The sequence below is a fragment of the Archocentrus centrarchus genome, chromosome 1 (genome assembly GCF_007364275.1).
Source record: "Archocentrus centrarchus isolate MPI-CPG fArcCen1 chromosome 1, fArcCen1, whole genome shotgun sequence".
Lineage (NCBI taxonomy): Eukaryota > Metazoa > Chordata > Actinopteri > Cichliformes > Cichlidae > Archocentrus > Archocentrus centrarchus.
In genome coordinates this window covers 29,658,428-29,684,723 of record NC_044346.1, presented here as the reverse complement: position 1 = coordinate 29,684,723, position 26,296 = coordinate 29,658,428, and the positions used below count along the sequence as shown (strand labels likewise).

Below are 26,296 nucleotides of genomic sequence, written 5' to 3'. Positions count from 1 at the left end.
TGCTTGCTCATAGGGGGTCGTTTTGACTGTTGGGTTTTCTCTGTATTATTGTAGGGTCTTTACCCACAATACAAAGCGCCTTGAGGCGACAGTTTGTTGTGATTTGGCGCTATATAAATAAAATTGAATTGAATTATTTTTCAACTAGTTAGTATTTTGGAGACCATTCATTCATTCATTCAGGCTTGTTTGTGCATAGAGGTTTGTAGCACAAAAAAATAAACAATATCAGGATTTGGCAGTGATACAACACTGCACTTGTTTATTGTTTGTCTTGCTCATGGGAGTTCCCTTTTCATCCCCCTTCACCTCTTCCCATTTGATCCATCTCCTGCCATTGGGACCACAATGGAAACAAGTGTTCACACTTTTTTGTGTAATACTGTTTTTTTATGCCATGTTTATATTATATTAAGTTGTGTTAAGTTATGTTAAACCTAATAAATCAAATATTTCCGTTATCCTCCTTTCCTCAGGCTCTGCCTGTCTGCCCCTCGTGTTCAAGTAAATGAGAAATGTTCTATCTATCCGTCTATGACGGACAGTGTTTCTTCTACTGTTAGCTGCAATACATTTTTTTAAAAAGGCAGCTATTTCAGTGAACGCTGTTGAAATTTGAGCTGTATTCCCATGCAACTGCTGCCATCTCGCGTTCAGAAAGTGAGTTTGTTTTTAACGGTGACGTCAAACGTCAAACACTGATGGGAGTTGGAGTTGGAACGGAGTCAGTACTTCCTGCTCCTTCGAGGACGAGCAAGAAAATTTCGGTTGATACCAAAAAGTTTTTCTTTTACCTCGCGAAGGACACCATTTCGAAGAGCCAAAAGGGAATACATATACAGAGTAAGTGCGTATGTCTTTTAGAATTATATGAGTGAGCTCACGAAGCAGTAACTATGTGGCCAATTTTAACAAAGAAGCAGTGAAGTTTTGTCAACGGAACAATCGCTAACTAATGCCAGAGATAAGCTAGTCTTGACAGGAATATGACTCAGCTACTGGCCTTCAGGTGTTGTTATTAATAACTATTTCAATAAACGTATGTCATGAAAGGCAGAAGTGTGGTAATGTAGGTTTTAACGTTGTTGAAAGAGAATTAAAGCAATTGTTTAAGCTACCTGCGTCTGGCTGGTATTGATTTCCCACCCTGTTACCAAAATAGATCTCAGGTTATAAAAATAGCAAGTATTATGTTATGAAGTTTTGCAAAGTAAATATGAGTTAGTGCCAAAAAAGTCATTTGTTAAATCATTAGTCGCTGAAACTTTTTTTTTTTTTTTCATTTAAAATATTTTTATGCTCGTTTGTTTCATTGTGAGTTGGTTTTATACAGTTTTAAATAATCAAAATTTGCAACGCAAATGCAGGGGAAGTACATACTTCTGCTGTTCAGGATGAATTCTTGCAATGAATAGTTTCATTCCCTACTTGAATATCTATGGACATCATCACTATTTAGCCTGAATAGGATCTTTCTGTTCTAAAGATCAGTTTGGGCCTGCTTTAGTTTCCACTTAGAGTCACATGGATGCAACAATTTGGTTGTGACAATGCCTCAGTTTTAGAGAGAACATGTTCTTGTACACACATTCAGATTGACAGATAAGGTTTGAGAAAGTTTGTATTAGAATGACATTGTAAAAACCTCCTTGAGCAATAAGAAGACTGGCAACATTTTATTTATATTATTTGGATATACAGTGTAATTTATGTTAGGATAAACGATTAAAATGATTTTGTACCTTCTGTACCTTCCTTGTTTATTGTACTTTTTGTTCGTCTCATCCTCAGATGTCTTTGATGGAACATGGAAACGTCCGGCCAGTGACTGCAGTGGCCTGGACCTCCAACACTGGCACCTGCCCCAAAGATTTCACTCTAGTAAGAACAAAGAAAAAGATCATATATGTACAAAATGAAACACTGTCAGATATAGGAACCAGATTTCATTTTACTCAACAGCAACCACAAACAGTTTGCATGAGAATTACAATAAATTTTCCCGTCCTTGTTTTGGGGTCACATAGGCCTAGAGACTGGCTAGCGACAGCCTGGTGACCACCAGTTGTTAGGAAAAAATTAGCAGTCCCCAATTGGGTGCAAGTACTTGATGGAAGCAGGGATCTAGCTGGGAAAAAAACAAACAAAAAAAACAGCCTGGCTGCATAAGTGTGAGAATCGTTTGATACTGCTAATAGTAGCCGTGCCCGCATGCTAATTGTAGTAACAGCAAACCTGTGAAATTCTCAAACCCAGCGCAGCGCCGGGCGATCAACCACTGGTTGCAACCCTGGGAGGTTGCTTGCAGTTGCTGTAAAATCAGTTGCTAAGCCCCAGTCATGCAGGCAATCATCCAGTCTGTTAGTGATAATACAGCAATTATCTGTGATGAATTGGTGAAAACGATGAATCTGTTGCTGTCTGCATACATAAGTAATTACATTCAGAGTCCAGCCAGAACCTTGTAGATTTGAAACAAATTCAGAAATTAATCCACAAATAGTGATGTGGTTGCTTTTTAACTACAAAATGACATAGGTGCTCACCAGCCTTGTTTTTAAATCAGAATATAACTAGAATGCAAACCAGTTGAATTGAGTCCTTTAGACACATCGCATACAAGTTGCGCTCAGTGCCACAAACTAACTCAGATTGTCAGTCAGTGTCTTTGGTGCAAACTATTGGCGAATGTGGTAATCACTAGGTTTTTCGTGACGCACCCTTTTTGTAACCGTTTTCACGTAATGACAGCCAGCAACCCCTAGGAATCACTTACCAACTAGTCAGGGAATACACATTATTCCCTATCAATGGGAGGTTGCAAAGGGGTTGATGACTGTCTCGAGGCGAATGAGGCCTTACTAACTGATAAGCTCAGAGACCCTCCCTTCTCTCTGTACGTGATCTACTGAGGTACCAGACACCAGTATAATAGGGTTGGATCATAGTAAGTAATTGCCTGGGGAGTGGGGTATTCAGAGAATGGAGTTTCTGCATTGCTCACCCTAGAACATGCAACATGACATATTTACATCCTGATACAAAAACAGCTTTGGTCTCTGTAGATCATAACAACTTGAGTGATGTTAATAACTTACATGTTAAAAATGTGTATTAAGGCTTAAAGTTCCAATGTTAGGGGTAGTTTGAGTGACAAGTAGATGCAGACTCAGCAGCTAGCCATCTGGCAGACTACACCTAAGATAATTTTTATTGTGCATGCCTTCTGGAGCACTTTTAATGCAGTTATTCTGGCACATAATATGACTTTCTCTATGGTAATTGTACATCAGCCCATAAGGAGAACTAGTGAAATTCCAGTATTTTATTTTTATTTTATTTATTTAGCAGGTATCTAAATGAATACACTATATTGCCAAAGGTATTCACTCACCCATTCAAATAATTGAATTCAGGTGTTCCAATCATTTCCATGGTCACAGGTGTATAAAATCAAGCACCTATGCATGCAGACTGCTTCTACAAACATTTGTGAAAGAATGGATCCCTTTCAGGAGCTCAGTGAAGTCCAGTCTGGAAATTTCCTCCCTAACAATCAATCAATCAAAGATCTTTATTATCCCCTAAGGGCAATTGTTTCCACAGCCAGTAGTACATTAATCCTAAAAACAGTTATACCATGAAAACATACATAAAAACAAACATTAAATCAGAACAGATCATTTAAAAACCTAATCGCTGTTGGGACAAAAGATTCCCTCAATCTATTTGTCTTACAACCTGGTACCCGATATCTGCGTCCAGAAGGAAGCAACTTAAACCCCTGGTGCAGTGGATGGTCTAAATCTCCATTCGCTTCCGCTTATCCTGTTCAGGGTTGCAGGGGGGCTGGAGCCTATCCCAGCTGTCATAGGGCGAGAGGCAGGGTACACCCTGAACAGGTCGCCAGCCTGTCACAGGGCCAACACAGAAAGACGAACAACCTTTCACACTCTCATTCACACCTATGGGCAATTTAGAGTAGCCAATTAACCTAACCCCAGTCTGGTCTAAATCTGCTAGGATAAATCTTGCCTTTTTCACCTTTTGTAGGTCAGTGAGGTTGCTTAGGGCTGTGCCAGCAATTGTTCCGCAAACCTTTACAACTCCTAGCAGTTTATTTCTATTCTTAACATTTAAAAAACCAAACCAGCAGATGAGATTAAAAGTGATAACCAACTCAATAAAACAAGAGTAAAACATTTTCATAAAAGTTGAATCCACATTAAAACCACGGAGCTTCCGATAAAAATACATCCTCTGATGGGCCTTTTTACAAAGTGAGTCTACGTGGGCTTCAAAAGTCAGCCTGTTGTCAAGGATCGTTCCCAGATACTTATACTGGTCCACGACCTCAACATTTTCCCCAGAAATAACCACAGGCACAATGACTGCACTGTGTTTTCTAAAATCAATGACCATCTCCTTTGTTTTAGAGACATTTATCTTTAAAAGGAGGACTCACACCAGTCAGTGAAATCCCTGACCACTGGTCCATGATCTGGGTCATCACTGCTGAGGAGGGACAGGATCACAGAGTCATCAGCAAATTTTAAAATGTGGCACTGTGGATACTGGCTGCGACAATCATTAGTATACAGAATAAATAAAAGGGGTGAAAGAACACAGCCCTGAGGAGACCCAGTAGAAGAAAAGAGGACATCGGAAAGAACGCCGTTGACCCTCACCCTCTGAGAACGTACAGTTAAAAAGTCAATCAATCAACATATGAGGCCAGAATCAATACCATAAAAAAACACTGTAATTTCTTAGCCAAAATGTGTGGTTGAATGCAGTTAAAAGCAGATGAGAAATCAACAAAAAGCAGCCTTGCAAACGTTTTTGTGCCCTCCAGATGTCTTAAAATCACGTTTAAAAGGGTTCCCGTTGCATCCTCCACTCCACTGCCTGACCGGTAAGTCAAATTGAAGTGGGTCCAGATGTTCTCTAACTCTAGATAAAAGAATTCCCTTAATAATCTTTTCAAATGTCTTCATTGCTAATGAGGTGAGGGCAACAGGCCTAAAATCATTCAAGGACTGAGTGTCCTTACTTTTGGGGACAGGAACAATGGTTGAGTCTTTCCAAAGCTGAGGGACCCTGTGAGTATTAAGAGACATGTTAAAAAGAAAACTAAAGATATCTGCCAGCTGCAGGGCACAGTTTTTAAGAATACGGCCTCCAATGCCATCAGGACCTGAGCTTTTTCTCTCCTTAGTCTTCCGAAAGAGATTAAAAACAGTTCCACTATCAATGTGTACTGTGACTGTGACATCTGAGGGCACACTCTTAAAACCAGGAAGCTCCTCTGTAAAATCATAAATATTAAAACGATTGTAAAAACTATTAAAATCATTAGACAACTTAAAAGCAGGCAAGGAATTAAAATTAATCCAAGTCCTTTTGGTTGGGATCCCCATCATAGATTTAACCCCATCCCAAGCCAGTCGAGAATTATTGAACCTAAACATATTCTCCACCCTCTCCTTATAATTCACCCTGGCTATTTTCAGTTCCTTCCTCACTTGTTTTTTGAGTAACTGATATTGAGCCATATCCCCATTATTAAAACTTATATTTTGCAAGTTAATTAAACTTTTTACTAATTTGGAAATCCATGGTTTATTATTAAGATGAGATGGTGTCTGTGAGCTCATCAAGGTCAGTGCATGCACTTTTAAACATTTCCCAGTCAGTGCCGCTGAAACAGTCCCGAAGACAGCGGATAGACTCCTCCAACCACACCGGAACCAAACGTCGCTCCGGCTTGTGTTTCTTCAGGACAGGTTTGTAGGACGGAACCAAATAAACAACACTGTGGTCCGATGAGCCGAGCGGGGCTCTGCTTAAGGATTTATAAGTGTCTTTCACCGTCCCATAACACAAATCCAAGGACTTCATAAGTCGAGTGGGGCACGTCACATACTGATAAAAGTTACCAAGTGACTTCCCAAGCCTGCAGTGATTAAAATCCCCCATAATAAAGTTCGGAGCATCTGGGGAAATTCCCTGAAGGCGATACACAGTCTTCCCAATAGCCTGAGAAGCTAAATCCACATTGGCCTTAGGATGAATGTAAACAAGGGTAATAAAAAGCTGTGGAAATTCCCTGGGCAGATAAAAACCACGCAATGACACATCAAGAAGTTCAATATCGGGAGTACAGTGCGTCTCCCTGATGACAATTGTGTTGCACCATTTTTTTATTCACATAAAGACACAAGCCTCCACCGAGTGATTTACCTGTCACCGTGGAGTCTCTGTCCAACTGAATGGGCTCTCCGAACCCCTCAATCTCTAATTCGGACTGCAAGTCATGGTCCTTTAGCCATGTTTCTGTCAGTGCCAAGACACAAGCACTTTTGTACTCTGCCAGATACCTGACATTTGCCTGAAGCTCCTCAGTTTTCCCACAGAGTGACTGGACATTTGCCAACATAATGGTAGGAAGTGGTATCCGACGGTGGCCCTGCCGCTTCAGCCTCTGACGCACACCACCACGTCTCCCCCGTTTTCTGACCCCAGACAACCTGTGCTCCCAACGTTGATCCTCCATGGAGTTTACAATCCGGAGAATATCCGTGGGAAAAACTGCAGAGGGTTCCACAAAGCCCACACCTGAGTCTCGCAGGAAGAGGAGGAAATCCCGGCTATACTGCCGACATTCTTGGTTCACACAGAGTCTGCCCAAAAAGTGACACAAAAGTGTCAAAACGATAAAAAAGTGCACTAAGCAAGCGTAAGTCATCATGATTGTTGCTTTTCTACCATTTGCCCTATAACAAAAATAAATAAAATAAGAAATGGTATAAAATACGAATACACAACACGCACACAACGCGCTCAACTACTGCTGCCTGTCGCCATTACCAGCGCCGTGAAATGACAGGCCACATAAAATGACAGAGCAGAGTCAACAGATGCTAAGACACATAGTGCACAGAGTTCACCAACGTTTTGCAGAATCAATTGCTACAGACCTCCAAACTTCATGTGGTCTTCAGATTAGCTCAAGAACAGTGCATAGAGAGCTTCATGGAATGGGTTTTCATGGCCGACAAGTTGCATCCAAGGGATGCAGTGTCAGATGCAGTAGTGCAGGGATCCTCAAATCCAGGCCTCGAGGTCCAGTGTCCTGCAGGTTTTAGATTTGTCCCTGATCCAACATACCTGAATTAAATGGCTGAATTACCTCCTCAGTATGCAGTCAAGTTCTCCGGTGTCCTGCTAATGACTTCTATATTTGACTCAGGTGTGTTGAAGCAGAGACATCTAAAATCTGCAGGACACCGGACCTCGAGGCCTGGATTTGAGGATCCCTGCAGTAGTGTAAAGCATGCCACCACTGGACTCTAGAGCAGTGGAGACGTGTTCTGTGGAGTGATGAATCACACTTCTCAGTTTGGCAGTCCAATGGATGAGTCTGGGTTTGGCGGTTCCCAGGAGAACAGTACTTGTCTGACTGTATTGTACCAAGTGTAAAGTTTGGTGGAGGGGGGATTATGGTGTGGGGTTGTTTTTCAGGAGTTGGTCTCAGCCCTTTAGTTCAGTGAAAGGAATTCTTAATGCTTCAGCATGCCAAGACATTTTGGACAATTTCATGCTCCCAACTTTCCAACATGTTCCAACATGACGGCGCGCCAGTACACAAAGCAAGGTTGATAAAGAAATTGATAAGCGAGTTTGGCGGCGAGTCCTGATCTCAACCCAATACATCACCTTTGGGATGAATTAGAGTGGAGACTGTGAGCCAGGCCTTCTCATGCAACATCAGTTCGTGACTTCACAAATGCACTTCTGGGACAATGGTCAAAAATTCCCATAAACACGCTCATAAACCTTGTGGAAAGCCGTCGCAGAAGAGGTGAAACTGTTATACCTACAAAGGGTGGGCCGACATCATATTAAAACCTATGAATTAAGAATAGGATGTCACTCAAATTCATATGCCCGTGAAGGTAGACGAGCAAATAGTTTTGACAATAAAGTGTACATTTCTCTGGATGTACCTTAAAAACCAAGCACTCTACCTTTTCATCCAAATATGGTTACGTCTAGCTTCAAAAGACCAAAATGGCATAATTCAGAATTTGAGTCTTCTGAATGAAAGGCCACAAATGAGTGGCTGGTGTCACAGTGGCTATCTCCATTTTTATATACAGTCTATGGTCTGTACAGTCTGCTGGCCAGAGACCCTATAGGAGAATAGTTAAATGAATATGTAAGGGTTCCTTTCTGCTCAAGCCAAAAGGCCAACTTTTAAATTTCTACTGACATACCTCTATTTGTCATGTTCCTTGCTTATTTTGAAATAAATCAGACACTTTTTTAAAACTGTGGCTGTCTAACTGTATCCCCTTTGTATCTCCCTGTTTTCTGCAGATCAACCTCACAGAAGACGGAGCATCAGCAAACTTTACACGCAGCTTTGCAATGAAGTCTGGATATTACCTCTGTTATAACAAGGTGAACAACAAGTGAATGAGAGAAATGCTTCCCTTAACCTATAAATGTGTTACAGTTACATTACCACAATATATCATGTATTTTTCTCACTCTTCCATAAATGCAGGACTCGACAGGTGGTATGGTAGTGTCAGACATTCGGATTATTTCTGATAAGGACTCACTTCCTCATGGTTACTGCTATATAGCGGAGCATCTTGAACCAAGTGAGCACATGCATATTTTACAAAGATTTTAGCAGTATTGCATCATATTCATTCAAATCTGGTTGTTTGTCCAGAGGCCACCGTTTCCAAGAAAAAACGCGTGTGTGTACGCATCGTCCCAGTGGGCAGTGTGGACACAGCTGTGTTGGATATTAAACTGACAGCCAAAAGCAAAATGATGTTGCAGCATTACACATTTGTGGGGTTGGTACCATTCAGATACATGGACATTTGTATTGCACCTGTTTTCTCAAATCATTTTATGACCTCTGTAAACACATTGGTGTTTAATGAGAAAGGATTCTTCAAACACTTTGTGGTATGTTGCATTCAGTATTTTATAAATATTATATAGCTCATAATTTGTGATTACATGCATCTTTTCCCCAGAGACATCCATGGATATGTGCTGTGGTACAGAAAGGGTTACTTTGCTAAACCCACGCCTCAAGCCAAACCCCGCAGTCTCAGCCTCGACGTCCACAGACTCTTCTTGGATGAGCCGTCTCCTCCTCTGCCCCTCAGACCCAGGTACAATGCTTATGTATATCTAAAATGGAAAGGTTATTATCATTATATCACATATGTCTCTCTTTAGAAGCATATAGTTAAAAATGAGGGAGTGTGATTTTGTGTTTTAACCCCACAGCACAGCTTGTCTCTTGGAGGTATTTTACTCTTGCAGTCAACATCTTATTTGTTTCTGCAGCAACCTTCCTCCTCCATTGCCATCTGGCAGACTTAGTCAAAGACGCTGTAGTCTCCAAAGGAAGGATAACGTGGACAAACCTGCTGATGGTAGCATCCAGGGAATTACAGGTACTCCAGGTCTCTCCTCACACTCAGGGATTCTTATTTGTTTCTTACCACTCACCTATTATATGCACTCTTACTCTCTGCAGCTCTAGATGGAGTTCCCTTTAGCCTCCACCCTAAATTTGAGATCCAGGCAAATGGGACGGTATGTTTAAAGTTTTCAGTATTCAAGGGATGGACTCCAAAGCAAAATACCATTATTTTTTTTTTCCTTTGTCAACCTAAGTCTCATACAAATGTGTTTTAATATTTCTGTCTTAGAACTCTCATTTGAATATTCTCATAAAGTCTCTCCAAGACATTGAAAATGAGGTAGGTTCTCATCTGATCCTTAACTTAAGGCATGCCAGTCTTTCTTCAGATTGGGTACATAAATCGAGAATATGCCCACCTTGTTTTGTCTGGAGCTTAAAAAAGGCGGCTGGTAAGTTTCTTGAAGATGTTTTAACTCTCATCCAAAAGGCTTCTTCAGTTCTCAAACCAAAAGGTGGAGAGAGCCAGGTATTTAAACTCCAGTGGGGGTTGTTCATCCATGGATGGTTGAGACCCACTATTGTTTATGTACATAATCACATGCACTAAGGTGTGAGAAAAAGGCGTGGGTCATTACAGTCAGTGGTTTTGGGTGAAACCAATGTGGGAAACCGCTCCATTCTATCAAGTGACCTATCGAGGTCACCTAAAGAAAGGTGTGAATGGGGGTTGAGAAATTTGGTGACGTAATGATTGTAATGACCCATGCCTTTTTTCACACCTTGGGTCACAACCACCTCCAGGGTCCCACTGGGGTTTAAATACCTGGGTCTCTCCACCTTTTGGTTTGAGAACTGAAGAAGCCTTTCGGATGAGAGTTAAAACATCTTCAAGAAACTTACCAGCCGCCTTTTTCAAGCTCCAGAGACTACTATGACCTAGATGACCACGAACCTACACACATACCCACATTGTTGTGATTTTTTTTTTTTTTTCCTTCCTAGTATAACTACACATTCAACGTGGAGGAAAATGCTGCCAAGAGGATCAGACCATCAGTACAAACAGGAGGGACCCTGTCAACTCAGTGATGCTTGCACTTTGTCAAAGTGACAAAATTAAACATTCTCTTATTTCTGTCCAGAGGGCGCTTATAAGATAACTGCCAAACATGTTACCAGTGAAAGATAATCATGCCTGCATTTAGGTTTACATTTTCAGGCTTTAAAAGGTCAAATTTGGACACCACTGTATTTAAGACTGACTTCAAAGCCATTCGTCTTGAAGGCAGTTTAGTTTTGATCCAGGATTGCTATCTTGAAGCATTTTAAGTTTCTGTCTGCCAACGAAAAGGCCTATTTGAGCAAGGTCCTGTAACAGCATAAAGATGTTGTGACTGAATGGATTCAGCCCAGTCTTTTCTTTTAGATGCTTAATTTCCAAATGTAGAATACTTCAATACTGACAAATGAAGATGCACTTTGACATTTAAGATGTTTTTCTTCTTTGATTGCTCTGTTTTGTGTTATCTGATACAGCTAGCTGTTACATATCTTTGTTTGAAGAATTGTAATATCAGGACGTTTTGGATGAATTTCTTCAAATGATGACTCATTACATACACTAACATATATAAATATAGAGTATAGTGCATTTCTTGTATGAAGAATACCATCAGTTTTTTTTTAATATATATATATAAATATCTTATTTAAAGGTGAATATTAGGGAAATGGGTAATTATTCAAACACGTTCCCTGTATGTTAGTTACAGGGAAAGTGTAACTAACATACAGTTAGTTAGTAAGGCTGAGTTAGGACCAAATATTTATCTATGTATAATGTTTTACCGTGTCTTTAAAATGTACTACATGGGGAAAATAAAAACCTGAGAAACAGTAAGGCATGTGTGTTGCTTTTATGTACTGTAACATAAAAGATGTCCTGAGGTATATGTGACAAGTTAGGCTTACAGACTTGAATATATGCTGTTTTTAGATGACATACATTGCCGTGGCTTTGCCTTAAAATTGTTCAAATGTAACGTACTTTAAGCAAAAGGCAACAGTCATCGGTGCATTTTCATTTATAAGCATTATATTATAGACTTTAACTAGACAACTATTAGGAATTTAGTGTGCAACTCAATCATGTTAATGGTCATTTCCACATTTTTTCCATGTAAATAAAACACCAGCTGTTGTGGTTGGGTGACTGTTACCTAGTGTAATACTGCCATCTGTTGTTCTAAGCTGGAGTTTTTATGCTGAGGCTCTGTCAGTAATCATTAGCAATCTGTATGAAGATTTTACTCAGTTCATCAGCTGTAAATTCTCGTTTTACTTTTCACTTTGCGTCCTTTGGGACCGTAGCAGACTGCAAAACTTTGTTTTCAAGGCAATAACTGAATATTAGTTAATAAAAGTTCTCAATTAGAACCCAGTTTTTAATAAAATAAATGTAGAAGTAAAATACATTAAATGTCCTTTATTTCATCAATTAAAAAAAATGGACTGATTATTTCTACAGTACTTTTTACTCAGATCCACTCTTTAGAAATGGATACAACTGCCAGTTTTGACAGTGATGGTGACTTTGTGAGCTAATTTATTTTGAGGGTTTTTTTTTTAATACTTTAGTCACTAGAAAATATTTTTTATGGCATAAGAAAAGTTTGAATGCCCTCCCGGTGCCTCCCTCCAGTCCCCCACCGGATTAGAATACTAGATGGATAGGACCAATAGGAATGGTTTAGGCTTAATGTACTTTAAGTATTCCTATTTTATGCTACATTATATGGACAAATGTACTGGGTTACCTGCACATAGGAGCTGGCGTACAGTTTTTGAGTTGATGTTAAAGCCAGTTACTGAGTCAGTTTTGGGCAATTTTTATGCACTATGCACCTCAGCACTGTAATTTTACATGGTTTACCACTTCGTGGCTGAGTTGCTGTGGTTCCTAAACACTTCCACTTTGCAATAATACCACTTACAGCTGATTTTGGAATAGCTAGGAGGGGAAAAAAGTTCACAAATTGACTTGTTGCAATGGTGGTATCCTCCAACAGTACCACACTCAAATGCACTGAACTCTTTAGAACGACCCCTTCTTTCACACATTTGTAAAGGCAAATTGTATGGCTAGGCAGTTGATTTTATACAGTTACTTATTTTGTGGATAAATTGTGTGATGGAGGCAGATGATCCATTGTGGTGACCCTTAAAAAGGGGAAGGCCAAAAGAAGAAGACAGATCAAGCTTCCCTGCAATATATAAGTAGCCTAATCCGATCTGATCATATATATGATTCTGAAAAGTGTCAGTCTACCTAATGAAACTGTTTGAAAGCTACTTTCAGCTGTTCCCTTGTTCACAAGGAGTTACCACAACAGGTAGTTCTACATTTTTGATTTGGCAGATTGTTATGCTGGTTGCCCTTCCTTCCTCAGAGGGATATATATCTCCTCCCAGGATCACATGAGCCTTAAACTCACCCCCAGTGTTTTATCTACTACGCTGATTAAATATCCTGATTTCCAGTCATTGTCATGTTGATCCTGTGTTAAATAAAACTGAAATGAACTGTAGGGCAGCTGAGAGAGAGAACTGTACAAAAGCTTACAAAATGACAAATATTTTAATTATCATAAACATGATATTGAGATTTCATTTTTATATGCCACAGTTATTGGCAATACCAACACTCGACAGTCAGTCGCTGAACTTGAAAAACAAGATGCAAACAGCTGCAGTTTAAAGTTACCTTTAACCCTGCTGATTGCTGTGTTATAGTTTGCCGTAGTTGAGAGTTTAAAGTCGGTATTTGGTTCCCTACTCGGACATTTGCAGCACTGCAGTCAGATTCTTACTGGTCTGTTTGTTCTGCTTTCCGGAAAACGAGCTCTGATTCCAACCAGCTGTTTCCCGCCTCACATGGATCAGCTGCACACACACACATTTGTAGTAGGCGGAGGCAAGAAGCCACACACACACACACACACACACACACGCGCGCGCGCTGGAGGTAGCCCCATCAGCTGGGGAAAGCAACACAGCTTGAATTATTATTTTTCTAACACTATTCCTCAGTCTAACCGAAGTTAAAGCGGTATTTTAGATGTAAGCTATTGGACAGTACAGTAGGAGCTCTGCGGGGGAAAATCAACCGAACATTTATTTATTTTAACAAGGAGCGCAGGGGAGGGAGAAGAAAGCAGCAATCACGGACTGAAGGTGGCTTTGAAAGCATGGAATATTTCATGATGCCGACAGAGAAGATACCGTCCTTACAACAGTTCAAGAAAACGGAGAAGGATGTCATTGGAGGTCTCTGCAGGTGCGTAAAAATGATAACTATCCGTGTTGATACCACACTGCGTGAATAAATAACCTTTCGTGCAGCGTGTGTATGTGTGCGCGCTGCAGTCTGCCTTCATGTAGCATGCTGTTAGCTTCGCTGCCATGTCTTGGCAGCAGGAGCGTGGTTTGGGGAATTAGCTGCCAGTGCTTGTGCCAGTTGATGTTGTTAGGGACGATAATATGTGGGTTTTTTTTTCCTGCCTTGTGTCTTTAAATATGCTGGCTGAACTGTTTGTAATAACTTATTATTAAGCTTGTTTGTAACCCCCTGGCTGAGGAATATGTAAATCAGTAAGGTGAAATCGATACATTGGCGTCCAGAGCACGTGGTAGTTAACCCGCCGCTTTGGTGCTACACAACAAATCACGTCAATTACCCCCAAAACTCGCCGTTTTAGCTAGATTACTCGTATTTATTATCTCTGTGTAGCTGTAATAAAGTAGGAAGTGTAAAACTGTGTTTCGGGTATAAAAAATGCGTGTTTAAATACTGCTCCGCGACGCGGTCGTCGTTGCGTCTTGTGCTAAATTAGCCTAGCGTGGCTAACTAGTTAGCTCACACTGCGCACTCTTTCTAGCCGTATGAAATGTGCACAGAAGCCTGTTGACTCGTATTTACTGACTCGTTTAGTTGAAACACACCATTTAATGTGTGATGCGACAGTTACAAGTGGTTATCCGTTAAAGGTAGATCAATAACTTAAGTTCTAGCTTCATGCTAATAGAGGAAAGCATTGTTCTCTATGATGCCAGGGGGGGCCTGCGGCTTCTGGCGGAGTCACGTTTCACGGCTGCTACCGTCCAGACGCGCCCCCCGGCGGCCGTGCTGGAGGCCCGCAGCTCCCGGCAGCGACAGCCGACAACAGCTGGTCTCTGAACTGCAAACCCCGGCGCGTTCAAGTTTGTGGGATAAATGTGGTTCCCTTTTCTCAGTCGTTTCAGATCAAACGCGCCAGTGATTTGTGTTTTCTTAATAGGAAGTTGAATGTGTAGAAATCATACCTGTATGAAACATGTCTATCAAATTACAGGTAACAAGCACATAATTATTTTTAATAATTAGCATAATAATTACATTATTTTTTTTATTAGACTTTAAATAGTTCACTTATTTGTATAGTTGGGTTTGTTTCAGTGGCACCTAAATAACAACAAAAATGAATGGGCAAAGAAAAGCCTCTGTCAGCTAAACATTGGTATAGATATCAGCACAGAATGTCTGAATGGTTTGCACCATTGTACAGACCAAACTATATATTTAACACAAAAATGACAGGCATATAGACAGTTTTCATAAATCGGTTCCTTGAAAAATGTCTTCCTCATGTCTAAATTTATAAAAGTGAAAATAAGTAATACATAATTAGCATATTTCACCCTAAAACCCCAGGAAAAGTCTAATACAATAATTTGTATTTTACTAATTAAGGAAGTTTACTTGTGAAAGGTTAGTTAATGTTCACCATAAAACTGTTCACTAACTACTGTTAGTGGCTTCTAAACGTAAACGTCTAAACATTTAAAACCTTACAATTTAATTGGAGCATGACTGCTATTCAGTCATGTTACAACCACATGAGCCGTGTTTTCTGACCTTTAGGCCCAGTAAAGACATTACAAATCTGGTTCTTCAGGTTTGTGGTGGCCAGCTTTGTCTTTAATGGTTCACTTATTTCTCCCTCTGAGTCAATATGCCAGAAGGTTTTGCCACCATGATATTCATACTCATGCTTTAAAGATGCTTTATAGGGCAATGAGTTCATCTCTATCAAACCCAAAGCCTCAGTGGAGTCAGTAAATGCCCTGGAAAGCTCCAGGTTGAAGGTTTAAAGAGATTCTCAGCGATTGCAGCCAGTTAGAAATCTTATTGTTCGAATATGTCTTTTTTTTTTTTTTTTTTTTTTAACTCACAATTGCAGATTTGTCTCAGACCTAACCTGAACCAAGACTTGAAGGATAAAATCTGTTTTTTGGGGCATGGGACTTAAACCTTCTCAGTAACTTCAGCACACAATCATGATGATCTTCTTTCAGCCTGGCCAACATCCCCCTCAGTCCGGAGACTGCCCAGGACCAAGAGAGGCGACTTCGTCGGGAAATCGCCAATAGCAACGAACGCCGACGTATGCAGAGCATCAATGCAGGATTCCAGTCCCTGAAAACACTCCTGCCACACACTGATGGGGAGAAACTCAGCAAGGTGCTGCAAGTACACAAACATTGAACTGCAGGCAATGTTTTTCAGATCCAGTGAACCAAACACTGGCATAGTGAGGAATATACAGTGACTCAGCACAAATGCATAAAGCAGTCAATAACATTTTAATTTGTACCTAAATGTGGACTTCTGTGAATGTCATGTGTCCAAAATTTGTTCCCAAGTTCAGCTTTTGATGTTTTTTTTTTTTTTGTTTTTTGTTTTTTTTTTTTCCCCTTCCAGGCGGCCATCCTGCAGCAGACAGCAGACTACATCTTCACCTTGGAGCAGGAAAAGACGCAGCTTCTAGCACAGAACAACCAGCTAAAGCGCTTCATCCAGGTAATGGCATGTGTTACTGTTTTTCACCATAAATTTGTGTCAAAAATCAGGTTGAATAAATGGTAGTGTTATACATATCATATACCTTACACGAGTACTGACAGTTCGTTTTAGAGCCAACACATTAATCCATATGGTGTCAGGTTCTTCCCTGGCTCAAATACGAAAATTAGAGAAGACTTAATCACAGTTAAGCATTCTTTTAGTTACAGCATTGTCTGGTTTGGAGTACAGTTAGTTTTGAGTTCTGTCAAATGATTTATTACATCACAGTGACATGTTTGTTCAAAGCGTATACCTTTGGAAAACATTGCTTGTTGTCCTGCAGGGTCGTCTTCATGTTCCTCAGTACTCCTTCAGTTAGAAACATGCACTCCTTTTTGCATTAAACTGACACAGAGAAGCTCTCTTAGTGTGTAAGCAATGTGAGTTGTATGTAACCATAAATTCCATCGTGGCCTGAATATAAATAATAGTTGATTAATCAGGGACTATTTAATTATGTGTTCACAGCATCAAATACTTTTGTAAGTAGTGAATACCAGTATGGCAGTATTATGCACCTTCTTTAATGCTCAATGTGTGGCCCAAACTGTAACTGGTTAACAGAAGTGTATAGACAGCTAAATGTCTTTTTTTTTTTTTTTTTTTTTTTCTGGCCACAGCAGCTTTTATGGGCAGTGGAGAGACAGGAAATGGGGGAAAGATACAGGGGAAGACACGCGGGCAAATTGGCGACAGGCCGGGACTCGAACCCGCGCCACCTGCACTGCAACGCGGCATATGTATGTGGTCACTGGCTTCACCACTAAGCCACCCAGGCGCCCTAAATGTCTCGATATTTTAATTTCTTACATTAGACCTGTAGTTCTACTAGGGACTATATCGTCCAATTTTTTTTTTTTTTTGCTTCTCTTCATTTTTTTTTTTTGGGGGGGGGGGGGGGTGTCACCTGTCTCTCCTGGGCTCTGCTCTGTACCCTCCTGAATTTTTCACTGACAAAAACAGAAGGTTGGAAAAAAAAGTTAGGCAGGATAGAAAAGCGTCTGCAGATGCAGTCACATTACGGTCCAATTTAAAGATCAGTCCAGCGGTCAGAAATATCCGCCTTCTGTTTATGTCATTTAATGATGTATCAGTGTGGCTGCCACACATTAATTTCAAAGCATGCAGAAGTCCCTAATGTCTGGCAGCTACACTGTGAACTTGTGTGTGGGCACCCATGTATATCCAGACATGTGTGTGGCTATGTGACAATGCAACATCAAACTATAACAAGGCAGACTCACTTCATTATTCTGATAAGTGATGATAATCTAATGCATCAAAGGGGAAATGAGCAATCATTGATCTGTAACATAATCGTCCATCAGCACAATCCTAGACTGCTCATTTTCTTCAAAGATATTAGTGTTTTTATTGTATGGTGTATCAGTACTATAAGGTCTTGGAACAGTATCAACATGGAAAAAAAAAATAGAGTCTAGCTAAATCTCTAAAGATCAATTAGTATCAGAAAATTTATTAGAATGTAGAGGTGAGAGGTGCTGTAAGTTGATTCCCTCCACCAGTTTCACTTACTTGAGTCACTATTTATGTCATGACAATATTCTGATTAGTTGTTAAGTCTTCCATCTTATGCACTTACCAATACAAACTTTAGTTTCATGTTAGGTCAGCTTGCAGGTGTTGCCAAACTCAGTAGATAATTTTTCATTCTTGGAATGTTAATGGTATGTTTACTGATGTGGTGTTTGTTTGTTTGTTTGTTTGTTTGTTTGTTTTTAGTCTTGCTGTTTTTTCACCTGGCAGATTGCCTGTTCGTTCAAGTCAGCATAGGCGCCATGTGTTGTTTTAAATGGAGAAGAATTTAACTGAATGTGGTTTCCATATCATTACAGGAGCTGAGTGGCTCATCGCCTAAAAGGAGGCGAGCAGAGGAGAAGGACGAAGGGATCGGGTCTCCAGATATGATGGAGGAAGAGAAGGTCGAAGAGCTGAGGAGGGAGATGTTAGAGCTACGGCAGCAACTGGACAAGGAGCGCTCAGCTCGCATGCAGCTGGAGGATCAGGTGAGGTTAAAAAAGGAATTTGGGAAAAATACCCCTTTCCTTCTATGTTAAGGCCTTTACACAGCAGATGCATAAAATTTGTGCGAGTGTTTTGTACTGTGTGAATCTATATTGAAATGTTTTTATCATAGTCTTTGTGCCTTTTGCCTTCATTCACAATGGGCAGAGGACGAACTGAAGATTTTGCCTGAAAATAAAATATTATTTATTAAAAAGTAGGTAAATTACTATATTTACATTTTTGAAAAAAAGGCATCTCACCATTGCCTGTGAAATGAAATTACTAAAATTTACCATAAGATCCAGATTAAAAAAAAAGAAAAATGCTCTGAACTCTTCATGTTCCTATATTCATTTTAAAAAATCAACAACAAAATGCCTTCTGAAAAGTATATTGTGCATAAACTCGTTGCTCTCATGTAACATATTATTTCCCGTGCTCATTATATCTATAGTGAGCACAACTGCAGTGTCTCCATAACAAAAGTTAACATAACAGAAAAGAACATGTTAAGTGCAAGACTTGCATATCATATCATAGTATCATAGTATAAATTTGAAAGGGAAATTTATATATCAAATGATTATATATTACTTAGGATACTACATAAATTCTGTTTTACTTTACAAGAGCATCTGGCCCTCACACTGTCTGTCGAGAAAAATTCCGGCCCTTGGACAAATGTAGTTGTGGACCCCGGCATATAGGTTACACAACAAGTTTGCATCCGAAAGATTCGGAATTTGAGGGGGGTGGGGTGGTTTGCCAACGCGTCTGGTTTGTAAAGGCCTTTACTCTACAGATATAACTCCTATTTCACTAGTATAGGAGTCATGTTATTGTTTGAAAACTTGTCTGCTGTCATTATATATAAGAGACAACATTTAATCCAAAAGAAAAAGTGCAAAAGAAGACCGTTCAGCTATCCAGATAATATAAATGATTTCATTTACACCTCAAAATGGTCTCAACTGCTGGTCATAATATCAAATTAGAAAATACCCAACTTGTGGTGCCAACAGATCTTCCAGTTTCTCATAAGCTCACATCCTGGATCAACCTGAAGAGCAGGTTAAGGCAAGAGAGATGGGACCAGTGGAAAAGACAAACAGGACCTTAATCAGGTTGTTTAAGTGGAAAGTAAACATCAATGAAATGCATGGCAGTTATATTTCTAAAGAGTCTAAATAAGACTTCCACTAATTCCATACTGTTTTTTTTTTTTTTTAATGTCTGCTAATAAAATGTAGTGAACACATCAGCAAATACAACTTCTGAGCCAAGTTTTCAAGAGACTTTAACCACATTTTCTTTTTCAGACATTCATCATCTGTGTTTTCAATAGAAACACTGTTATTATAGGGTTAAATTGAAATTACCTTTACAGTATTTATTTAACAAATAATCTGAAATATATTTCGTGTTGCTCTGAAATTGGTTGTGCGTCTTTGCTTGGTGTAATTAGTGCTCTGTGTGTATTGTGTAGGTGCGCTCTCTGGACACCCAGCTGCATCCAGAGCGTCTGAAGGTGATCACCCAGCAGGTGGAGGAGGAGCATGCACTCATCCAGACCCAGACGCTGTTACGACTGCAGCAGATCCACGCTGCAGACAGACAAACACATAGCCCACAGGTTAGAAACCAACATGCTCAAAAGCTAATGTATACCTGTGCTACAGTTTCCAAACCAAAGAGGCAGAAGATTGCTCAAACAACCTCTAAAGGGGCCAATAATGTATGTCGCTCAGCAGTAATGTGGACGTGTGTGTATCTACATCATGGAAAACACACTTGGATTTCTGTTTTATAAATAGTTTGTCTGTTCCTCTAGGTGTTGGCTTCTCCTACTCCCCCTGCCCCAACTCAACACCCCACGGTGATAGTCCCAGCTCCAACACTAACCCAGTTTCCCCACCATCACGTCACGGTGGTCACCATGAGCCCGTCAGCACACACCAGCACGGTGTCCACATCCAGACAGAACCTGGACACCATTGTGCAGGTTTGAACTTGTTTTACTTTAGAGGATCTTTGTTGAGTAGGCACTGACAGTAGGCCATTTTACACTGCAGGACTTCCTAGGTCTTAATGTGTGTTCCCAATGGAGAACCTCCCCTTTCAGACTTCTTTCAGGCCTTTTTTCAATGAAGAAAGAAGTTCTTGTTCTTATGAGCGGCCTGAAATACTCCTGTGTGGTGCTCAATGTTAATTGGGTAAACTCTTATGGCAGCCAAAACAAGTGTTAAAACAAGCGCTGTTGTTTTACAGCACTTTCTTTCTAATGGCTCAAATAATGTTTCTGCAGTGGTCCTATGGACAAGTTTGAAGATTGTTTACTATCACCAGGGGGCAGTGTCACAAACAACTGGTCTGTGGTAGGGATGGGTGCCGAAACACCAGGTTTTACATGAGCAAATTATTAAAGACTGGAGTATCAGTAAGTTCCAACATTATTGGAACTGGTTTAGGTACTGGAGAAATTATGAAAATAGAATTGTTATTGGGCAGCACGGTGGCGCGGTGGTTAGCACTGCTGCCTCACAGTTAGAATACCATCTGGAAGGCCTGGGTTCGATTCCACCTTGGCCCAGGCCCTTCCCTCTCTCTCTGTGTGGAGTTTGCATGTTCTCCCCATGTTTGCGTGGGTTTTCTCCGGGTACTCCGTTTCCCTCCCACATTCCAAAGACATGCACTTACTGGGGTTAGGTTAATCGGCCACTCTAAATAGGTGTGAGTGTGAATGATTGTCTGTCTCTCTCTGTGTTGGCCCTGCTGAAAGTTTGTCCCATTCAGATGGAGAAGTGCAGAGTTTTTGATTACTTACCTTGTAGTTCATCTGTCATGGCTCCAGGTATGTTATGCTAGCACCCTGGAGCATGCACACGGTTATCTAAATTATTAGTTATCATCTCTAAAATATGAAAATGGTTTAATGATTCAAAGTAATTATTAGCAAGTTGACTTTGGGTGCATGAATTCAGTCTGAGATGGTCAACATCTGGACTGTTGCTTTCAATTCCCAATTTCAGTTTCCGATCACTTAGCGATTTGGAGGCTGCAGTTAAGCTAACATTACAGCACAGTAAATGTCAGAAAAAGTCCTCAACATCTGTTCAAGGTGAAGGTTTTAATTCAGTATATATGGACTTCATTTGCAGTGCATGATTTAATGAATAATGTATCATGTTTTATATTTTGAACATTCTAGACAGATCATACATGACAAAAATCATGTATGCACTGATTTGAGTTCAATTCTGTTTGGAATTTGATTCTTTTCTTCTCCAAAATGTAACAGTAAGAATACTGTTAAAGTACCAGACCAGTAAGCAGTACCGCTGAGCAGTATTGTCTAGTCTGTGGACAGCTCTTGTTTGTGCTGTTGTTGATCTGTGCCCGCCATGGAGAAGAACGAAGTTATCCAAAAAGCTGAAGTGAAACTGACCATCTAAAAACAATGAAAAGTGTCCACTGCAGTCACCATCTGTACTTTCCCTGTTTGTGGTCAACTGGGCCATCACTACATTCCCTGTTCCAACCCACTTTTCCACTAGTCAGCCTTCGATCTACACATAGCATCATGCACGTCGAGCTACGTGCTGTTAGGTCCTTGGAGGATTGCCCCATAAAACCAGCATTAGCCTGATTCCCAATGTTAAGTTAAGCGAAGCCAGATTATTGAAAGATATCCTGGCTGAATTTTGGTGTTAGTACACAGCCCAGTTCTCTGCGATTTCCTTCATATGTTTAAAAAAAAGTTCAAGCAGACTAATTTGCCCCATCTTCATGGGACTTCAGTGAAATGGAAATGCAGGCAGTGTGAAGGAAGCTCCTTTAAAAAGTTCTGGGTACTTTGGATGGAAAATGGCTTTTATTGTTAATAATGTCAAGATTATTGTTTCATAACTTAAACATATACCTTTTTTTTCTTCTTCTTCTTTTTTAACCTTGTTCTCCAAGGCCATCCAGCACATTGAACGCAATCAGGAGAGGAGAGCCAGCGCTGAGGAGGAGCAGAGAAGAGCAGTCATCGTAAGCCCCGCCCACGTCGCCATGGACACCGCCTGCTCGGACACAGACACTGACACAGAGGGGGAGGACAGTTCAATGAATTGATCCACCCAGTGAACTCTCACACACACACACACATATACACACACACACACTTACACACTTATACCTTTTCACTGTAAGATTCCCTCCAGGAGGTTGACTGCTTTTTGACAAAAAAAAAAAAAAAAAAAAGTTAAAAAATCTTTGGCATTATCCAAACTCCTAAAATCCAATGGTTAAGCTCTTTGTCAGTCTTGTACTGTAAAATCTCTTAATTTTAGATAGGATGGTCAGCGTGCAGAGGAGGCTGATTTTCAATGGCAGAGTCGGTGTGCGACTAATTTAAAACTTGAGGGTCTTCTCATGTAAAACGCTATCAGCATCAGTCCACCCTTCATTTGTGTTTACGTGTTGCAGTTATCCATCATCACTGGCACATTAACAGTATTAATTGTGCTTCAAACTGATGGAGGCAGTGTAATGTAGAGCTGAATGTATCGACACAAAAAGCACGCGGCTCTTGATTCTGAAACTCTTAACTGCAACTAAAGCCTTTTTGAAATATCAGAATTTGGAATAAAATCAACCTAATTGCAAGTTTAATTTGAGGTTTAAAGAAATGTCTGATTTACTTGAAAAAAAAAATGCGTTTGATGTCTAATTACGCCCTTAAAATAAGCTCTTGATCAATTTACTTTGGTCGTCTTTTGGTTATGTTTTTGTTAACTTTGTCAGGTTACTGAATGCAGAAGGTGAACAATTTCTTAAATTGAAATTAACAAATTGGAGGTTTATCAGGTTTTCACAGGGAACCGGCGTCCCTGAGGGGAATTTCATAAAGGTCTGATTTCAGTTTTGAGTCGACCACCAACAATGTTGGTTCATCAAATGTTTACCAGCATTTTTTTTTTTTTTTTTTTTTTTTTTTTTTTTTTTTAAATGTCTGGTGTTAATTAATGATCGTTCCCAGACAATTTGACTGAATCAGATTTTTAGCTGATGGGATTTGGATCATTCATGTGCTTGTATTTCATGCAGGCTTCTGGTGTTCCTCCAAAGACTAAAGTCTATCTTTTAGTCCTGGTTTGTTGATTTCAGTGACTATGCACTAACGTTTTTTGGTATTTATGCAATTCCATCTTCATTACATTTGTTGGTGTGATTTATACATGAGGTGAAGATCTCTATGCACCGTTGATAGGTGTGTGTGTGTGTGTGTGTGTACACGCCTACGCTATATGTATGAAACTTGACGAGCTTGTGTCAAAGAATGTAGTCTCTACTTGCAAGGTGCTCTTTGTCAACCCTGGTGCTCTGCTGTTGAGCTGTGAGCTGAGGCCAAAACCTGACATGTAATCGTTAATCACATTTCCTACATGTCCTGTTTTTGATTTTTCTTTTTTTTTTAATATTTTTCATTTACACACTTTGTGGATGCTCAGAGTATAGAGCAGGATTGAGTTGTGAGGCTTGCTCACATGCAAAAATAACTAGGGAGAAAACTCTGTGATGGCAGTTGATTATGAGCAGCTTTAGATGGGAACACTGAGCATGTAATGAGATCAGTGTATGTTTTCAGAGCATCAAAATTTGCCATAAAAAGGGCAAAAACTGTTTGGTAAAATTTGCAGATCACCCGGCTACAATCCCTCCATTTGTCTGTCTCTATAAAATGCACCAAGTCTGTCCACCTCATGTTACATTGTTCATATTTTTTGGGAATTTGACTGGAAACCCCTGCTACGAGCCTCTCTCCTGTCATATTCGATTTGATACGCTGACTTGATGCTGTAAACATTCCTCTCTTTTTTTGGATTTGTATCAGTCTTTTGATCTCTTGTATGTTGTGCTGCCAACTGAATGCATATTACTAATTGCCGTTCTCTCTTGTCTAAAGCAATCTTTTGTTATGACATTTTGTTTATTTCTTGTGGTTTTCTTTTTCCCCCTTTCTTCTTTTCTTTTCTTCAACTTTTTTTTTTCTGAATCCATGAACACATGACTGATGCGTTCAGTGACACTTTCTTGCGTAGGATGTGTGGACACTAGTCACTCCCAGGCATCAGGTTAGGTTAGACCTGCATTTTCATGTCAAATGTGGGGTATTTTTCATATTTTGTTTGTGAAGCTTTGTTAAAGGATTTGGTGTTGTGCTGACACATGTTAAACCACAGCCTGATTTTAATCTGTGGTTTATTAGTCAGAGAAACACTTTTGCCCCCAAATGTTTCTGTATATTGTGTTGCAGCACTGCTGTCTTTTGGTGGAATTTGACATATTTGATATGAAGCACTTGCTGTTCTTTACTGCCTGAATCAGCTTTGAGGAAGGGTTTCTTTTTTTTTATTATTTTCTCTAAGCTCTTTGCCGTGACAGTTTAAAATTTTTAATTTGTCTTGCTTTTCATTTTTCAGTGACAAGCCTTTTATATTGTGATTTTAAGTTTTTCTTTTGGGGGGGGGTTTGTTCTCCATCAGTCCAGGTCGATGAGAAGCTGTTATATTTTGTTTATAAAAAAAAAAACTTGGGTAAACAGGCCTTTGTAAAGACGAAAAAAATAAAAATTTGTACTTTTTTATTACACTTCCTCTGTTTGTTTGACTTTAATTATACACATGACCCTTTCCGTCCACCAGGTGGTGATAATGAGTGACTACTGCTGCACAGTTCACATTGGTGATGGAAGAGGTGGCACATAAATGTGTGCACTGCAACCAATTGATGTAAACATTCATAAAAGATTTCACAGTAATGTGCTATTCATGTTGAACACTATATATTGATGCCTTTTGAGTGAAAACATTTTAGCACCAAGCTACAGTACGTTTTTATGATTGTGTTATTAAATTAACAACTGTCCATTGTGACAGAGCTCCGACCTGCATTCATCTTTTGGTTTTTAAAATGCATTTTAGAATACATAGAATACATTATTTTAGAATACAGCATCGTAGCATTATGGGTGCACGCCAGTAAGTACAAGAATCTTGTTGAGAAATTGAAGATTAAGCTTAAAACTTAGGGCTGGATCAGGTGACCCTGAACCCTCCCTTAGTTATGCTGCAATAGGCCTAGGCTGCTGGGGCGGGGGGGTTCCCATCATGCCCTGCTTCTTTTCATTCACCTCTTTTCACTCTGTTTATACACCACTCTGCATTTAATCATTAGTTGTTATTATTCATCTCTGGTTCTGCCTGGAGGTTTCTTCCTGTTAAAAAGGAGTTGTTTTTTTTTCTTCCAAGTGCTTGCTTAGAGGGGGTTGTTTTGATTGTTGGGTTTTCTCTAATTATTGTATGGTCTTTACCTTACAATATAAAGCACCTTAAGGTGACTGTTGTGATTTGGTGCTATATAAATAAAATGTAATTGAATGCAATTGTTCAGTTGCTCGTTAATGTGAATATCTAATAAGCTAGTGACATGGCAGTAACTCAGCTGCATTTGGGCATGTAGACATGGTCATGACACCCATGTCTACATGCAACTTGAGCATCAGAGGGGGAGGGACTTTAAGTAACTTTAAAAGTGGCATGGTTCTTGGTGCCAGACGGCCTGGTCTGAGTATTTCAGAAATTGCTGATCTACTGGGATTTTCCCACACAACTATCTCTTGTGTTTACAGAGACCGGTCTGAAAAAGGGGGAAAATCCAGTGAGCGGTAATTCTCTGAAAGAATATGCATTGTTGAGGTCAGAGGAGAATGGCCAGACTTTCTAACTGATAGGAAGGCACCAGTAACTCAAATAAATAACTTGTTACAACTAAGGTATGCAGAAGAGCATCTCTGAACACAAAACACATTGAACTTT

The 26,296-nt window shown here is 39.9% G+C and overlaps 2 protein-coding genes across 2 annotated transcripts; both read left to right on the top strand.

The window, feature by feature from the left end:
* The first annotated feature begins 709 nt into the window (after positions 1 to 709).
* mvb12a (multivesicular body subunit 12A) lies at positions 710 to 11,363 on the top strand. The gene is made up of 10 exons (XM_030737083.1): positions 710 to 843; positions 1,792 to 1,881; positions 8,383 to 8,466; positions 8,573 to 8,672; positions 8,747 to 8,876; positions 9,063 to 9,203; positions 9,382 to 9,491; positions 9,575 to 9,633; positions 9,750 to 9,800; positions 10,466 to 11,363. The coding sequence occupies exons 2-10, from the start codon at positions 1,792 to 1,794 to the stop codon at positions 10,550 to 10,552; spliced, it is 852 nt and encodes a 283-aa protein (XP_030592943.1). The 5' UTR covers positions 710 to 843; the 3' UTR covers positions 10,553 to 11,363.
* Positions 11,364 to 13,474: 2,111 nt separating this feature from the next.
* Positions 13,475 to 23,381, top strand: LOC115784791 (transcription factor AP-4-like). Its single transcript, XM_030736144.1, has 7 exons — positions 13,475 to 13,799; positions 15,857 to 16,022; positions 16,263 to 16,361; positions 18,263 to 18,433; positions 19,921 to 20,067; positions 20,266 to 20,436; positions 22,395 to 23,381. The coding sequence occupies exons 1-7, from the start codon at positions 13,711 to 13,713 to the stop codon at positions 22,548 to 22,550; spliced, it is 999 nt and encodes a 332-aa protein (XP_030592004.1). The 5' UTR covers positions 13,475 to 13,710; the 3' UTR covers positions 22,551 to 23,381.
* The last annotated feature ends 2,915 nt before the right edge of the window (positions 23,382 to 26,296 follow it).